At 42.3% G+C, this 18886-nt stretch overlaps 1 protein-coding gene across 3 annotated transcripts in view; it reads left to right on the top strand.

Annotated features, from left to right (window-relative positions):
• Window positions 1-18886, top strand: part of lekr1 (leucine, glutamate and lysine rich 1) — a 64519-nt gene that overhangs the window by 42135 nt on the left and 3498 nt on the right. For all 3 annotated transcript variants that reach the window (XM_047335723.1, XM_035623242.2, XM_047335724.1), the window contains 5 exons: window positions 2705-2782; window positions 4449-4652; window positions 13208-13283; window positions 15976-16140; window positions 17244-17468. In XM_047335723.1, the coding sequence (XP_047191679.1) occupies window positions 2705-2782; window positions 4449-4652; window positions 13208-13283; window positions 15976-16140; window positions 17244-17468 (748 nt within the window). The remainder of the gene's footprint in view (window positions 1-2704; window positions 2783-4448; window positions 4653-13207; window positions 13284-15975; window positions 16141-17243; window positions 17469-18886) is intronic.

Here is an 18886-nt window from a genome sequence, read left to right as displayed (position 1 = left end):
GGTGGACCCAATTTACCATAAGGCCTTCTCTGCCACACACACACACACGCGGATATCTCTCGAGTTTTTCCTCCTCTGACCTCAGTCCTCTGTTTATCTCATATTAAATTAAATCAGTCACTGCTGTTTCCGAAAGAGGAAGTCTTTATTTTCTGTTTTCTTTCTTTCGCTCACCCCCCCCCCATCACTCTGTGTTATCATATAACAACAAATGGTATTTTCCTGAAATGCAGAGAGGTTTTTTCCCCCCTCCTTTCATGTGGCTGTACCTTCTTGCCATACACCACAGAGGGAGGGAACGCTCCGCAGGGTGTCACCGGTACATCACAATCTTGGCGTCAAGACTCGCCACGTTTTGCGCTGATCCCCCGTCTGTTCAGAACGGATCAACAGAAGGCCGTCTGCAGTTTTCTTCACTTTTCATTCTGCGCGGGCACACCTGCATGTTTTGCTCCCCTGTGTTGTGTTAATGCTGCGTTCTTTGCCACGTCTTATGATGCCGAAAAAAAAGATTTGATTCTGATAGTGGCCAAGAAGGAAGAGGGAAGTTTATTGATTGATTCTTGTCAGCGCCTGTCACCTACAACGGCCAATCAACTCTCTTTACAGCTGACGGGCTGCAGGTATGTTCTCCTTCTGCATTGTTGAAGTGGAAGTGGGACAGACAGGAGGTAAAGGTCAAAAAGCTCTGTGCTGAGGTCAGACAGGGTCGGAGACAGGGAGGCATCAGGGAGAGGAGCAGGCAGGCAAGAACAGGTACAGGCAAAGGTCAGGATCAGGAAGGCAAGAACTGGTACGAAGGCTGGAACGGCAATCGGGCAAATGACTACAGGACCGGGGCTAGTGTCTGTGCTGAGAGAGTAATGAGGCGATGAGCGACAGGGGTTCGCTGGGCGGGGAGGTCAGGTGAGGCAGGTGGCAGTAACACGGGGGTAATTACAGGGCAGGTGGGAGGGGCAAGGGTCTGCAAACACAGGGGACGTTAGACAAAGGCAAAGGGGGCAAGAGGCGGGTGAGACCGAATGCTAAACAGGACCGGGCCAACGTGACATTTGTGAGCTGCCGCGCTTTGAATACAGCTCGACAGAGGTAATGCTCATTTTACACAAAGACACACAGAGACACAAACAGTTAACCCAACACTGTAACCTGCCTCTAACATGCCCACTTATAATGTGTAATAATAGTACCCTCCTAATTTCAGCTTGTTTCCACGAGTCTCCACGAGAACACGAGAAAATACACAAAAGTACTCCGCCACTCCCTCCGCGCACTGTGCACTTGACTGCACTAGGAACCCTGCGTCTCACCGTAATTCAGAAAAAACACAAGCCTCTCTATCTCTCTCTCTCTCTCTCTCTCCTCGGCTCTCTTTCGTTGGCGCTCTCTCAACTCCCTTGTCGCCTCTGGAACAAAGTCAGGAACAGGAGGCCCGAGGAAAACAGCAGCTGGGAGTCAGACATCGTGTCACCTCTGACCCTGACAACGGTAACCGGAGAGATAGAAGGAGAAACAAGGGACAAACACAAGTGTAAAGTGTAAAGTATGAAAGTAGCTACATGAATTCACGTGAAGTCAGGGGCCTGTTTTAAATCCCAGGTAGCTGTGACAGACTACAAGGAAAATAGAGTTTAAAAAAAGAGGGAACAGAATAGCAAGAGAGAGCGCAGACAGCTGTGTGTGCGAGCGTGCGTGTATTAGACAAACACTTTCAAACATTGTCAAATTTGGCCACCAGTGTTTAGTCATGCAGAATAAATGTTTTCCCATTACTGTCACTAAAAGGAAATGAAAGTCAATCTGTTACGATGCAGAAATATAGTGAATTATTTTTAATGCAACTGGCTGTTTTGCCAAATCTGCTTTGGCAAAATGGAGAGATAATTCTGCACAGTTGTCAGAGAAATCTGTTGAAGATTGGCAGTGAAAACAGGCTGTCTGTCTGTGAGCTCAGACGTGCGAACCCCTCTCCCCCTGTATCCTCATTGCGTGTGGCTGCAAGGTCACAGGGCTAGACAGCCAGCTACACACACACACACACACACACACACACACAAACACATTAACTTATCATGCCGCCAGAAAGGGGATTAGGCTGAGAAGTCGACAGGGTTAGGAGGGTTATTGTAAAGTCTGTTTGCGTGCGCGCGTGCGTGCGTGCGTGTGAACGCACAAGGCTTTGGAGTACCACATACTGTCGGGGCATGCAGAATTCAAATTACGACTGATTTCCAATTTGATTTCTCAAGAGCGAGGCAGCAGCTGCACATGCACATTGCTTATACTTTATATTTCACGACGGCAACATCTAAATTACTTGTGCAAAGTTTTTCAGTTAATAACAAGCAATACAGAGAGAGAGAGAGAGAGAGAGAGAGAGAGAGAAAAAGAAAGCGGTTATTGTTAAGCTTCCACATGGAGATTCCAGCGTAGGAGTACACAGAAGAGCAGCTGTATAGGATTGGGTATCTTGCTTGAGTACTTTCCAATGACACTTGAAAGTTTAAAAACATACTCTGAGTAAATATCAAATTTTTCCTGTGCCCGAATATGAAAAAATGTGGGTTTCCATGAATTACAAGTATTTCAGCTAGGGTGTTCTATTTTCAGCTTCAGTATTTCAAGATACCATGTTCATAATTCCACTGACTAAACAAATCGTGAAAATGTAGTGACCACGATGCCGTCGATTCTGTGTCTGCAGGGAGCAGAGGAGACAGAGTGAGGAACAGCTGTCGCAACAGGAAGCCTCCGAGAAGGAGCACAGAGGAGAAACACTCAGGTACACCGAGCGCTCTGTCTCTTTCCCCTGCACCTCTGTTTTTATCTCGTGCGACAAATTCTCAACCTTCCCCAGTCGCTGTACGCTCGTCCCACTCCATTCTCCTCCATTCATCCTCTTCCGACGCTTCATCTCGCTCCTCCATCTCCTTTCCACGGGATATTAGTGTCAGCTGAAATCTGCTCGTGGATCAGTTGAGGAGATCTTAGGCTCCCTAAAGTGCCAGTGACACAGCAGAGAGTCTCGTGTGAGGCTGGCGCAACAGATGGAAGCACTTCTTAGTTGCCGTGGAGTCATGTTTCTCACACAGACGTGCGCGCACACGCACGCACACACACACACACACACACACACACACACACACACTGTAGATATGCAGAGGCGCAGTGGCACTTCTGCTGGAGTGCATCACATTAATACGCAGGGAGACACATGCGCACCTCCAACCAACCCACATGCGTACACCCACACACACACACACACACACACACACACACACACACACACACACACAGGGAGCCTCTCATCTTTCCATGCAGGCGTTAGATGTATGTGGGGTGTGTATTTTTTCACATGATATCTGCTGGTATTCTTTGTCTAAGCCCCTGGCAGCCTGGTGTGTTCAATTACACTGTCGATTTATTTCCCTTCCCACACAGCGGTCTCTGATCTCACCCTCTGGCTCCTATACAGCTCAACATATGATAGCACTCCACTGGGGGGGTGGAGGCTATTTCAGTAGGGAAGAGATTTAGGGGGGAGGGAGCATCCTCCCCCCCATTGTTTGACAAAGAATGTAATGGGAGACAACAGTTCTTCAAATTGTCTACAAATGGACACGTGCTCAATGATAATGTGTATCTGGTGGGAAAATGATTGGTTTCTGCAGAGAACACAGTAAGAAGATACAATCCAGGACGTTGGATTTGTCCACTCTGCTCACATGCACTAAAATGGGTTTTAGTGAAGGTCCCTGTAATTTTCCCTTCACACGGTATCGCATAGTAAAATAGATCCACCAACTACCAGAAGACCAACCATAAAGACACGGACATATAACTGTAAAAAAAAAAATTAAATGATTTTTATTTTTTGTTCATCTAATTTACACTGCCCATGTTCCAGCTAACTGGTGCTAAGTACTCATCTCAAATAATACACTCCTTTGTTCATCTCTTCTTCTTTTTTTTTACTCCGTACAAAAAATATTCCTCTCCACTTGCCAGTCTCTTAATAAAGGAAAACATCTTCAAGGGGGAGGGACATTTTGAAAAACAGGTGCTCTCTGATTCTGATTTCAGTGTCTGTGTTCATGAACCAGCCTCGGTTTACAGTGTTTTGCTTGAAGTACAGTAAATCCAATAATTACTCCTGATTCTGCTTTGTGTCTCATTTTTTTCAAATGAAAATCATATCTTGACTTTTTAATTTTTCCTACACTAAAGTGTTTCTGTAGACCTGAAGCTTCATGGCTCATCTAAAAAAGTAAAATAAGTAAAGAAGTTAGTAAAACAGAGGTTTGAATTTAGGGTTTGGCCCAGTTTTTGGTGCCATGCATGTAGTATGTGTGCATGCAGCTAAAGTGAGTGTGTATATATCACCACTACAGAATAACATGATTCCTCCGCAATAGTTACTGTATGTGTTTCTGCATCTTTTTCGACAGGTTAAAAGGGGAGTTGGAGGAGAAACACGAGAGGTGGTTGTCATGCCAACAAAGGTGCGACACCTTACGGGACCAGCTGTCGTCGTGGCAACAGAGACAGGAACAAACAAACCGAGAGAACTGCGCAGCCGCGGAAGAAGTGACGCGACTGAGGAGAGTCCTGGAGGAAGTTCATCGGGAAACCAGAGAGCTGAGGAAAGAAAGGTAGAGATTCTCTAATCTGTAATATCTCCTCATTACCACATTATATTCTACTCTGTTCTATTCTGTTCTACTAGTGCAGTGCCCATTCGAAATGTTCCGTATTGGTTGGGGGTGATTGCTTAAGTTCTTACTTACTTAAACCCCTGGCATGTGCTCACTGTAAAGTGTCCTGGTGCTACACTGCCCTCACAGTGTAGTTCCAATTTTTTTCCCCCTCATGTCAAGTAACATGTGGAAAAGCTTTCTGGAAACACGCATATCCAAAAAACTTCAATTGACACTCTACTTCTATGATTCTTTACTCATACCCATACACTGTATATAAAAATGGAAAGTGAAGGCAATGCAGAGCCTGTATTCTCTGTAATGGCCAGTAGAGGGCGACTCCTCTGGTTGCAGAAAGGAGTCAGTTTCTATAGAAGCCCATGAGAAAATGACTCCACTTGTCACTTGATTTATAACAACAGTAGACATTTTCCTGAGAAGTTTATGGTCTCAATTGCAAGTCTTGTTCAATACAGCATAATGTTCATTTCGGAAATTATGGTCCCATTTACATGAGATTGACAGTTGCACCAACAAACGGGTGCATCTCACAAGTGTAGGTGGCCTCAAGCTCTCGGTCAAGCCCTCCCCAGTTCTTTTCAAATATGGTTATTTCTGGTTCCAAAAATACAAGATGGCGCTGGTCAAAATGCAAAACTCAAGGCTTCAAAACGGCAGTTCACAAACCAGTGGCTGATGTCACGGTCCCCACTTGCTCATATGCTTACAAATGGCAAAACCTCAACATTTGTAGGATAATAAGTTAGTATGCAAATCGATGCCTCTTGAAGGAGTTGCATCAGATATTTACTTATGCCAACACTGATTTGTACACTTTGATTATTTAACAGTTAAACACAAGAGTGGGAGAAAACTATGAGCCCGCAGTGATTTAGTCACAAACGTGCCAGAGTGTCAGAGTTTACCGTAATTTAAGACACAGTTGAGTTTGGTCTACTAGCCAGTCCAAAATCAATCTTGTATGGGGAAGCTACTGTAAGCTGTTGAACTCCAGTGTCAACTTGACTGCTAGACCAATTAAAGCTTACCGGGAGCCATCCTGAGTGCCGTGCTGGCAGCGCTTAGCTCTTCTTAACTGAAACTACAACCACAGACTGTTGGCTGTCTAAATCCCTGGTTGGAAAACCAACTGTTTTGTTCTAATACTGAATATTTACAACCCCTTTGTGGCTAAGAGGACGTGGGATGAGCACAGGCTGAAATCCTGTGTGTGTGTGTATGTGTGCTTGTCAGTGCAAAAGCCAAAGGCGTACATCCTTTCTATGGGTGCAGAGTGAGTATGGATCTAATAGAGTGTTGGGAATTGTGCCCAGTTTGCATTTAGGGTTGTTTATCCGTGTCAATACTTTATCTGTTTTTTTGTTTTTTTTCCATCCGACTCACTAAATGTCCTTGATTGCATGGTGTTTGCAGCTCAGACCTTTGGGTCATCAGTGCTGTTTTACTGACCCTTTATTTTATTCTTCATTTTTGGGTGTAGAAAGACATTTATTCAGGATAAAATGGGATCATATTGTTGTCGGATCATACAATTACCTCCATTATTTATTTATTTTAGCACAAGCAAACTATTTTTACCTTTATTAAATCAAAAGGAATTTATAAGCAGGTCGCAGATTTTTCTTAGCCGATGTAATTGACTAACATCAAAGCGCACTGAGCCCGTTCCATTTTTTTTGTAGAAATTAGAAATACACCTACAGGCAACACTGTTACCGTGTTCTATGAAAAATCCATTAAAATAATATGTTTTTTATTATTTCTTTATTTTTTATACCCCCCCCCCCCCCCTAAAAAAAACATGCACTGACATGATTTGAGTTTTTGTTTTAATGATTCATACAAAATAAAGATAAATAAAGGAATAACATAAAGCACGTCCACAAACCCTGAAATAAATACAGAAATGAAGATAAATCTAAAAAATATGAAATTAACTAAAAACACAAACACATATGGAGCAGTGGGAGGAAGTATAACCCATGTGTCTCATCTCATATAGGTCATTGGTAACGGTTTTCTGCCATAAACCTATATTTACAGTATTTCTTACAAAATATGCAAATACACAAATCTGTCATCTTCTTCTGAGCTACAAGACAAAAGATGTATTTTTCAGTGCCAGGCAACTGCAATTATGCTTCCTCATTAGTGGCAGGCTTCTAAAAGAATTGGCCAATTTATTACAATATTGGGAAATTATGACGTTATTGGGTTCTGCAAAAATTACTCAACCCCAATTATGTTATAAACTCCCCTTGATGTAATAAATAATAAAATTGTCGACAGAAATTATAACAATATTGGTTAAGATATTTTATTACATTATTGGTTTTTCATGACTATTCATACATGTTTCTACTCAGTGAATCTTTAATATTTGTATGGGTCCTAGTTTTTAATATATATTATATTACTTAATTATGGGTTTTTTTTCCCAGGATTTTAAAGTTGTCCGAGAGCTTGTAAAAGATGAAAGAAAATCTTTGTATGCAAGATGCTGCATGAAGGAGGAGCAGGAGGAGGTGCATGTACTTCTTATCTGTGTCTTTCCTCACCCTACGTAGGTCAGCTCCATGCTGAAGGTCATAGCTCACGCTGCTGTCTCATAAACCAATATGATATACATAAATACACATAAACAAATCTGTCATCTGTCAGCTGTCCTGCACTACAATGCACATAGTTTGGAATAAGCATTCCCCTGTGTAAATCTTTCTCACTGAGTTGGCCTCAGTGTAAGAAAACTCACTACTATATCAAACTTCCCGCCGGGAACTCTGACTGCGGCACCACCCAGAATCCTACAGGAAAAACACATTTTTCCTCAAGTCGTGCAACAAATCCCTTTGATCGTCCAGTGAAATCACAGACGGACCAATCACATCTCTCCAGCTCACCAGCATGGATGCGTGTTCAGTTGAGACAAATCTCCCCTGTCGACAGACTTACAAAGTTTGCCTGAGAGATGCAAGACAGGGAGGATGGAGCTAATTATGCCAAGATTCTGTCATCAAGCAAACTGACCAGCTTCTCACCACATAACACCACAGTGAGGAACCTCCCTCCACATTCCTCCAACAAAGTCTCCTGACAAACACTTTGCTATTTTAAAGTCATTGTCTCATAGTAGTTTATGATGTGGTGTGTGCCTTTAATTTATTTGCCTCAAACTGTTATTTTCTTGTTTCTCCGAGAAGTGGTGGCCTGACAACCCCCTGACTTACAAATATGAAAGATTAATCATCTTCGAGCAGAAACACACTCATGGAAGGCCAACATCTGTCTCTCCGAGTAATTAATTGAGAACCCAGGCGCTGCAAAAAATGTTTTTACTCTAGTTGCCGGAGAGCCAAATCAATGTGAGATTTATATTTTTTGTATATGCAGTATATCATATTAGTTTATGGCAGAAGGAATGCAACCCATGATTTTTGTTTTTGTAGCTACATACCAGGCTTTATGTTTTTGTTTTTTCAGCATCGCAAAAAGACGTTTTTAACCCTCGGGCCGATGTCTCTCCCATGCGTGTCTGTTTTCATCAGCAGCTAATTTGTTCTTCACCATCAAACTCGGCCTTTTGTGTCCTTTCTGTCGTGAAGGAACAGCAGTGAGCGTTGCATAATGAAATCAAAGGCATATGATGGGTAGAGAGCGAAAGAGTAAACTTTGTTTGATATAATTATTCAGTTGAAGGAGATTTATTTCGATAGAGAATAGATGCTCTTTTATGCCCTAATGAGCTGCTTCTTCTTCTGAAGTTCAATACAATCTTGACATTTGTTGGGAGGAATGATCTGCAAATGTTTGAAGGCTAAAAACTTAGTGGCGGACTTGAAAGTGAAAGTCCGCCCCTCCAGGCTGAAATAGTTTAATTATTCCAGTCGATATTTTCATTAAAATGAATAGCGTGGTGGGACAGAGAGACACCCAATCCTGTTTCTGTGCAGCCTCTATGAGGTGTCCTCGACTGAACTGGGATCAGTTGTTGCCAGTCTAATGGTCAGTGTGTGTATGTGCATGTGTTTAAATGTCTTTTTTTCTTTTGATATTCAAAGAGGCTCAGGGAGGAAAAAGCTGGATTACTGATTTGACTATACTCTGTGTCCTGACCATAAATATTCACACACACACACACAGATACTTTTTTTTATTTAGCCAGTGTTATTAAGTTTAGAGATTTGACTGGCTCCCCTGATCTTCAGTGACCCATGAAGGGATTGTTCCCATGGTGGTACATTGGTCATTCCTATACACTCACACATACAGATTTACTTCTACAGCGTGTGCCCACGTCGCCACTCTTTTTCCTTTTTCCTCCTTCAGTAATCTCATCTGCTTCCATCTTTGTCCCCCTCTGACCCCATGTTATCCCATTCACACAGAGCCACACACACACACACACACACACTCCGCCCTCTTGTGCCACCCTTTTTACTGCACATCACCCTGTGCCATTCGCTCTGTTGCACCAACTTGCCAAAAACAAGCGGCATCGTTCTCCCCTCAGGTCCTTGTTTGTGTAATGCCGCTGCAACTGTGCTGAATTGTTTTGCACAGTTTAAATGTATTTCACACTGAGGATACTTGTGTAATAAGCCCATTGCAGGGTTAATATGGCTTTTATCTCTTGTAGGAGGCTGTTGAAAGATGAAAATATAACTTTATTCCTCCTCTAGCCCGTGTAATGATTAAGCCACTATGTGCCTTTTGCTTGAGTCAGGTGTTTAAGCAGTCAGATACTTGCAATTTGCTGACACTGCGTTTCACCGCAGCTCATTCAGCATGTGCTGGGTTAATGAGGTAATTCAACACATGATAACTCTGCTTTATACTCTGCCATGAAGCATGTGTATTAGGTCTATGTGATTAAGGAATAAAAGATTCATTCGAGTTAAAAAGTAAAGAAAAGAAAATGACCATGCAAAAAATGAAGAGATGTAATGAGTTTTTAGCTGTAAATGTCCAATTATGAGCAAAATCTTCTTTTCTTTTTTTTAAATGAGGAACAGATGTATAATACTAGCTTGAATTAAAGTCAGTTACTGCTATGAAAAAGGTCACTGTGTTACAATAACATGGATAATTTCCCCGGGTCGACTAGGTCGACCTGACATTTAGTTATTAATATTAATGATGATGATGATGATGAAAGCCAGTTGTGAAGTGACAGTGAAAAGACAAGCTTGGCCTGGGTAGGAATGAAGGTTGGTGGGATTGTGGGACGGAAGAAAAGAAGAGGTAAGGACACATGAGGGAATAGATGGAGGAAGAGAAAGAAGGATTTAAAGACCCAGGGAAGCAAGAAGGAAACAGAGGAGACAAAAAGAGAGGGTGGGAGGCAGGGATCACTGCAGCCCGTCACCGTGGCTGCTGTGCTTACTTCACACACTGTATGGTTCTTGAGTGCACACAGCCTGGGTCACAGGGGCCGCACATGATCACTCACACACACACACACAAACACACACACACACACACGCACACACACACACACACACACACACACACACACACACACCGAGGGGAAACTTGATTCAGTGTAACTGACACAGAGTTAAAGAAAGAGAGACCGTGTGGGAGAGGAAAAGAGAAAGTGAGATGGGGGGGAAGAGTATAAGTGGCAGAAAGTGGAGAGAGTAAGAGATTTTAAAGTCAAGAGAAGTCAGGAGTGTCTGTGCGGCTCCTCATCCATCTGTTAAATGTGAGAGGACTTGTTTCAAGTGGTTTCGAGCGGCAGAGGAATGTTTTCATGACAGAAGTTATGATCTCAAAAAACTCTCCCTTCTGTCTGTCCCTGTACAGAGGAGAGGTTTATTGCCTTAGGCTTTACCCAATTAAAAACTAATAAATGAACAGGAAAGATTAACATCAACGATATGTCTATAATATGCTTTCAGCTGTGTTTACAGCTCTTTTTTCCCCGCCTCTTCTGTTTCTATATTTCTCAACTTTTTCTGTCTGTTTTCCAGAGTGGAAAGTATTATATCATGCTCGTCTGGGTCTTTACTTTTAATGTAGCCCTCAGTTGTTTTCATTCGTCCGTCATAAATTGCCATTGCTTTTCAATTCACATGTCAATTTTCACAGACTTCAACTGCATTGAAAACTTGGGACAAGTGTCAGACAATTTTCGTGACTGAATCTTAATAATCTCTCAAGGTGGAGAGTCTTGGACGCGTGAGATGATGTCAGCGGAGAGATGCCTGTTAATGATTGATCACCATTGTTGATTCATTCCCAGTAAAGAATATAAAAAATTGCCCTTGAGCTTGGCTGTAAAAAAAACGGACATTTGGAGTAGACTCAGTCTTTCCTACGTGAGCACACTAAGATTCTATCAGCATAAAGTGGGAAAATGGAATGTGCCTTTTGATGAGGTAGCAGCCTCTCACACTGCACACACACACACACACACACACACACACACACTGACACACACTGCACACATACACACTCGCCTGTCCTTAAAAGCAGCCTGGCGTGTGAGCGAATGAGAGAGTGCTCCCAGATTTTCCCATCGTTCCTCCCTGTAATCCCCTCAGACCTCCTTCTGAGGGCTGAATTTGCACGCTCATGCTCCCCAGGGTCACATACACACACACACACACACACACACACAGAGGCCCAAAGTTGATTTTAAAACTTCTGGTACACTACCTTTGCAGGGGTCTACTTTTTTTTTGATAATCACAGATCCGGAATTATGTCTGACAGTGGGACACAAACACTCGAGCACTTAAACCCCCCCTCACACAGATACATACACAAACACTGTATGCATCAGCACTTTTTTACATATTAAAAAGGATTCAGCTTCATAAAAATAATCCTCACTTCCTGGGGTTTTTTCACCAGCTAAGACTTAACTGCAAAAACCGCTGCTGAAGAGCAGTTTGGACCCCTCAGATGTGTGGTGTTCAAACACATCTAGTAGAAATGTTTTCATTCTGGTGGGCAGCTTCATAATGCTTATTAAACAGCGTCAGCCCTTTTTCTTTAGCTTCTATCTACTCACCAAATCCTTTTCTTTAACAAGGCTGGAGCACATTTAAATGAGTTTTAGGAGTTGGATCTTGGCCTCAAACCTGCAACTCTTGGGGAGCATTCATGCATGACTGTCTGTCTGCATCTATTTTTGTGCTTTCCCCCCTCTGTCTGTGTGTGTGTGTGTGTGTGTGTGTGTGTGTGTTGAGTAGGCTGATGTGATTAGCCAGAGCCAGTGGAGTGAATAATATTGTGTCTGCCCCGACTAGGAAGAGATGGAATGTAGCTGCTGCTCTTTATTATACTACAGATCATCTGCTCCACGATCAGATACACAGTAATGCCACAATTTTGTCATTAAAATGTAAAAAATGTCTGAAGGCTTGTAAATGTTTACATCGACGTATCTTCAGTTTCTTTGTGCACTCCCTCAAACAGCCTTTTCTGTAAACTTGAACTGTATAAACACGGGTGATAAATAAATGGTCACTTCTTCATCTTGTTTTTTAACGGGACGTAGTTTTTACGCTCCTTCACATCTTATCAGTCAGACCAGCTGCTAAAAGGAGATATTATATTTGGACAGCAGATCAACAAATTGATGAAATGCCCCCTTCTTATCTCAATTCCATCTCCCACACTTTCTTTCCTTCCTTCCTTCCTTCCTTCCTTCCTTCATTCCTTTTCCTTCCTCGCCGCCCTCTCTCCTCCCCCCAGGGACGGCTGGGAGTTTTCTTGTTAAACATTCGCTATGCAACCTGACATCCAGTCAGCATTACAAAAAAAGAAGCATGTGTAAATATCATCTGAGCTTTTTAGATCGTGACAGATATAGATGTGATGTGATGCTGGCTTACTTACTTATCCATTCAACTGCAGAGTGTGCTGCACTGTTGGAATGGTTAAAGCCGTCTCGTGTGTGTGTCTGTCTGTGTCCGTGCGTGTGTCTTGGGCTCTAAGCTAAAATTTCCTGTCTGCTTGTGTCACCGCTGCCTTTTGAAAAAACATTTACTTGAGTCTGTTTCTCTGAATTTTAGTATTTGGCGTCAGAATATGCTGATGGTTTGTTGTGGTGTTGTTGGCTCTTTTCTTGTGCCATTTTTTATCTGTTCGCCTTTGCTTTGGGTTTCTTTATTTACATACTCCGTTAGCCAAAGTGGCCAGTGACTGTGCACATGCCCGTTGGTCTCGTGGACAATTTCAAGGCATTTGCAGCAGAGTGGTAATGATTTTGGAGACAGATGGAAGAGTCTAAAGGAATGATTAATTCAACCCAAAGGGCAGTTGCTTTTTGAAGCAGCGTTTGGGATGCTGCTGTTGACCCGATGCTGCATTTATCTTCCCACTACACACCAGATGTTTGATGTTGTCAGATACATTAAGATAAAGAGAGGAAATTTAAGTTTGGTGCACAAAACATCATATTTTCATTACAAAGCAACATCGGAATGAATGAATGAATACTTCAATGTTTGTTTCCCTGTGTATGTGTGTGTTTACAGAGACATATTAGTCGACTCCCATGGCAAAACCCTGAAAAAGATGGAGGAGGACTGCAGACAGCAAATGGCTTCAAAGGTAATTCTTTACCAATCTTAACAATAACCTCATTTACACAGATTAAACTCGGTATGCCTCTTAGTTGATTTGTAGGATCGGGAATTGCCTGGTCCGTGTAGTTTACTATAGTGACTTGTGTCAGCTGATCCATTATTCTATTATGTGCCAAAAATATCCCACTGTGCTTATTTAAAATACTGGAATCACACTGCACTGTGAGCAATTTACCACCAATTATAAATTGCATACTCATTCTGATTTAGTCCAGCGTTACAAAATAATAATAATACAAGTATAATGAGATGAATACTGACTAAAGGTTTTAACAGCACAATGTAGTTGCTTTGTTTAACTGGATATCTTCTCTGTGGTCAATAGATGTCATGTTTTAATAATGTACGATGAACTCGGACAAATCAAAGCATAAAACATAAGCTCTTCGGTGTCAGTTTACAACTGGCAGACATTTAGTTCCTGTGTTGAAGTAAACAAATGTGTAGGACAGAATCCAAGCCATTGTCACAGTTCAGAGGAGTTTAACAGGGAGGATCCGACACAAAACAATGTGGATAAGATTATAAGGCTTCAAGACCACCAGTCTGTTTAGCACCAGATAAACTAAACGCGCACACACACACACACACACACACACACACACACACACTCACACTCACAAAACCAAGCTGTCTTTTATTAGTCAGTGTAGTAGTGTCTGACTGACTGTCTGGCGGCAAGAGTCACTGAGGTTTAGTTGAAACATCTCAGACAACAGAAAAAGAATTCCATTAAATTACTGTTGTCTCATATTTAGTTTCTGTGTCATAGAGCTTTTTTTTAATACATCAATTTTAGGAGAAGAAAAACACTGTTGGCGTGCTCACACTGCTGTGCCTTTACTTGAGAAAACCATGGTTGAGCAGGGACAAGTGATCTGCACACAGAAAAACAGAAGACTCAAATTACTGCATATATGTGACAGTTAAGTGATGCTGTTCATATTGCTCTGTTGACGTAGAGAAATAAGACTACTCCGTATTTTCAATTAATGTATCTTCGATAATTTGTTTACATTGTATTAAATTGTAGGCCTGACCAATCACTACAGTGTATAAACGTAGCTGCTTTCAGACATGAACTCTGGAAAATGTCAGGAAAATCGGGTCTTTTCTGGAGCTTCATTTAACATCTGACTTGTCCAAGTCAGACGCCTTCACACCAACAGGAACATTTCCGGGAACATAGGTGGCGTCTGCGTAGAGCATGCAGGAGGCAGGACATGGCGATAATGTTTTTGTCTACACTGGACATTAAAACGCCCTCTCGCTCGCTGTGAGTCAATATTTTCCTGTCGTTTTCTCACATGAACTTACTTTTTTCTGGAGAAAGCAGCTCATGATTCTCACAAAAAGAGATTGTAAAATCTTTCAGATGTATTTGCGCACTGTGTACTTGATCTTAACCGCTGACCCCATTCTTTTGCAAAAAATGTAACCCTATGACTTACCTCACACGTTTTCCAGTCACATGTCCATACAGGTTATTGTTCAGTCTTAGAAAGGAAGTGGTCACTCTTGTATACACACAAGCATATATACGCACACAAACGATCCATGCTCCTCACACGTACATTCAGTCAGCAAAAAGGAAGTGGTGTTTCTCATTTCATCTAGCACACGCAATCTTAGATCTCTCAAACCCCAAACATAAATACACACACACACACACACACATTTTCACACGCCAATCTGTTTTTTTTTTTCTTTGACACCCACATCCAATATTTCTCTTTTTTCAGGCTTGCACGCATCAATGCACACACAAAGAGATAAACACACACACACACACACACACACACACACAATAACCCCAGACCATGGCTCTGACTCTGTTTGTCTATTCTGTAGCTGTTGGTGGAAATAATGCAAGGTGGCCCTGGACAAGCCTGACTGATAATGTCATATGCAACTTCCCCTCGGTCTCGTAAGAGCCAAAGCTGGTGATTTATTTACCCAACATATGATGAGAATGATGACACGGCCATTCGCACTGCTGTCATTGTCATACTCAACAACTCGTGAATCATGAAAAGTCCTTGTTTCTATTTGGAGCTCACACCAACAAACACATGTAATCCAACGTGGAGCAGCAATGTATTTGTCAAGTGTCCTGTCGAGGTTAGAGACTGTGGGTAGCACAGCATTCCTTCTGAGACAAAAATCTGTTTACCGAAGCACTGGAGTGTTTTTAAAGTGTTCAAGAGCAATGCCAAGTCTTTTTTATACCCTCCCCTGGCACCTAGAGAAACTGTAAAAGGTTTTCGTTTGTGACATTCGCAGGTTTTTGTATCCAGCAGTTTGAAACACCGCCGCTGTCTCCTTCTGTCTGTGTCAGTGCTTCTTGTCACACACAAGTGTGACCTTGTGTGACCTTGTGTGACCTTGTGTGACCTTCCTCCTTCCTGCTTATATCATGAAGAAATCAACACTTCGCAGTCTCCTTTAGGACCCTTGATTAGAGACAGACCTTAGAATGCGGGCTGGACTGTACTTCTGCTCACTTTATTCTCAAAGACAAAGGCTCGCTCAGTTTAAGACAGTCGATACTATGATACATGTGAAGGTACATTGTCAGTATGGTGCGTGAGAATGAACGCAAATACTCAGCCTATAGGGTGTAAACGTTTCCCTTTTCCCCGTCTTTGATTCTGTAGCTGGCGGCTTCCCTGGAAGGGCAGAGAACCCAGAGTGCCGTGCACCTGAGGGAACAGATGGAGGAGTTCCGCAGGGAGGTGGAGCTGGAGCTGACCATCGACAGGGAGAAGAACCAACTGCTGCTGCTACAATACCAACGAGACGGCACGCGGCTTCAGCAGAAGGTCCGTAAAGGAAAATGACCAGGGAACACATCTCATTACACGAAATAACAGTGAAATACTCTCGTGATATTCAGCATTTTATCCTTTTATTTATGATATTAAGCTTTTGTTTTTCTCCCAGTGAACTAATCTCTAGCTTTTACCTATTGACCTCTTATTTTCACATCTTACCATAGTTTGAGAAAGAAGTAACAATAGAGCCTTATAACATATTTGCTTTAGTGACTGCTCTTTCTTACACTCTCTTATTGTAACTTGTGTTATTTCTTGCCAGTTCTTTGCTTCTCTTCCCACTACCGTATGCCCACTGTCTGTCAGTCTTCTCTCCGACCCTCTCAATCTGTCACAATCTGTCTGTGTGTATACTTGAGTGATTATTCTGTGCTCCTGTCTGTATTTCTGCTCACGTGTATTTGTGTGATTAATTCTTTTTAAAGGCCCTCCAATGGATGACACTGTCATCCTTGGTGTGTACTGAAAGGGATAAAGAACAAGGAAGGAAGACGGAGAGAGAGAGAGAGAGATTGATCCGCTTTAAATTCAGACAGTGGGAGTGAGACAAAATAAAATAATGACACATAAGGTGAGGAGGTTTCCTACTGTTGCCCACGCCCTGAAATATATATCCACCCACAGTATTATCGCTTACGGTATGAGTAACAACCAAAACACAAGAACGTTTCAACAGACTTCACGAGGTAGTGACAGTTAACGATTTTCCGCACTGTGGTAAAATTGAGGATTCCAACTCGGTCTCTTCAGCTCCCACTGAATCTGGCTGTGCGAGTTGCCCTCCCACTCGCTTCCAGTATGAGATGTAGATGAGGTAACAGAAAACACGTTGCACCCAGCAAAGTCTGGTAACATTTATGTCACATCGAAGTCTGTTCTGTAATCTCAAAAGTCAAAAACAGAGTCAAAAACAGAATGTTAAAGAGCATCATTTCTGGTGCTAGTTAAGCATAAGACGAGTTGAGGAATGAGCTTCATACATGAATGTTTCAATCAGGTTAACAGCTTTGACAAGACATGGTACATAGACTTCATTAAATGAAACGTAAATATTCAACGGTTCGATTTTTTCCCCCCTTCTCCTTCTCCAGCTGAAGCAGAGAGAGCAGGAGCTGGGAGAACTGAGAGAGGAGCTGCAGCAGGACACGAAGAGCAGGGAGGAGGACAGGAGGACACGAGATGGACAGAGGAGGAGAGAGGAGGAGGAGATCCACCGGGAGCTGCGGTGTTTCAGACAGCAGGAGGCGCTACAGCTGAGCGGAGCTAAAGCTGAACTACAGCTGATGAAGGAGAAGAATGCTGAGCTACTACAAGAGGTGTGTGTGTGTGTGTGTGTGTGTGTGCGTGTGTGTGTGTGTGTTGTGTCCAGTTCATCCTCATCCTTATCAGAAAGACCGAAAACCTTATCACTGTGAATTTAGAACAAAGCCAGATTTGCATTTGCTTCATATATTCAACTGGCATGTTTCCGTGCCAGCGCTATTCAAGCAGAGCTGGATTAAAGTTAGTAGGTGTGTGGTTTGTCTCGGTGTGGTCATGCCAGAAGGAAGCTGGTTGGGAGAGTTTCAGATGGAGAGAGACAAGCGACAAGAGACAGACAGTGTTCATATGTGCTTTGGCAGCAGAGTGCCCAGTCAGTGGTGGATTTCTGGGCCTGCACCATATAAATGGAGATGAATTAAAGTGTGAAACAAAAAGTGAAAAGAGGGAGGCAGTGCAGGGGGAAGCAGGATGGGGCTCACATGTGAAAAGCCCGGAAGGAAGCAAGCAATGGACGAGTCGGCTGTGTATGGAAATATGGAAAAAGCTAATTTAGTATTTTGTGAGCAAAGACCAAAGATGGAACAGGAAGGGCAGCATCGTAATGACTCGACCAGGCACAGGTTGAATATGTACATTTCTGTGTGTGTGTGTGTGTGTGTGTGTGTGTGTGTTGGCGTTTAACTACTTTCTGTTTGACTTTACGTATCCTGTTTCTTTATTTTTTCTTTTGCGTTCCCCTATTTTATAATGAGGTATTATATGGTATATATTATATTGTAGGTTTTACATAATTATATATGCGATTATTGCAGCAAGGTGAAACTTGAAAGAGAGAAATTGGCGAGCAAATATTTTAACTTTAAAAGGGTTTTTATGATTTGTTAATTCATCTTTTCTGGGCCACATAGGAGAAGCAAAGGTTGTGTTTCAGTCCTGTTTCTTGTAACTTTGTAAAATGTACTTAAACTCCAACAGTCATTCTCCTTATAGCTTGGTTTTGGTCTCCACCAACCACTGAGGGGGAATGTGTTGCTGTGAAGCTGCAAGTTGCTCAGCATTTGCAAACAAACAATGTCATTTATCTACTGAAAAAAGCCGAGAGCAGCGAGACTGAAACCAAACGAGAGAAGTTCAAAGCTGTAAAACAAAAAAAAAACTGTGAACTGAAAGATGCTACAAGTCTCCGTGGAGCTTGAGGGGAAACATTGGCTTCAGGCGATAATTTCCGTGAGTTCATCACAACAAGCGCGAAACCCTTCATTTTACAAGAAGTCGTTTGATCGATGTTCACTGGTGCAGCTTTAAAATGGTAAAATCTTGAATCAAAACACACGTGGCTGAGCCCAACACCAAGTTCAAACAATATCTGTACAACTAATGGATACTATGCAGATTTTGCATTTCACCTTTGAAAATAAACAGATTGTCATCGTGTGCTGCGTTTCCAAAATACAACACCATTCTGACAAGA

This window comes from Scophthalmus maximus, chromosome 11 (genome assembly GCF_022379125.1).
Source record: "Scophthalmus maximus strain ysfricsl-2021 chromosome 11, ASM2237912v1, whole genome shotgun sequence".
NCBI classification, from domain to species: domain Eukaryota; kingdom Metazoa; phylum Chordata; class Actinopteri; order Pleuronectiformes; family Scophthalmidae; genus Scophthalmus; species Scophthalmus maximus.
Note: the sequence above shows the minus strand (reverse complement) of the source record. Positions and strands in the feature narration are given on the sequence as shown.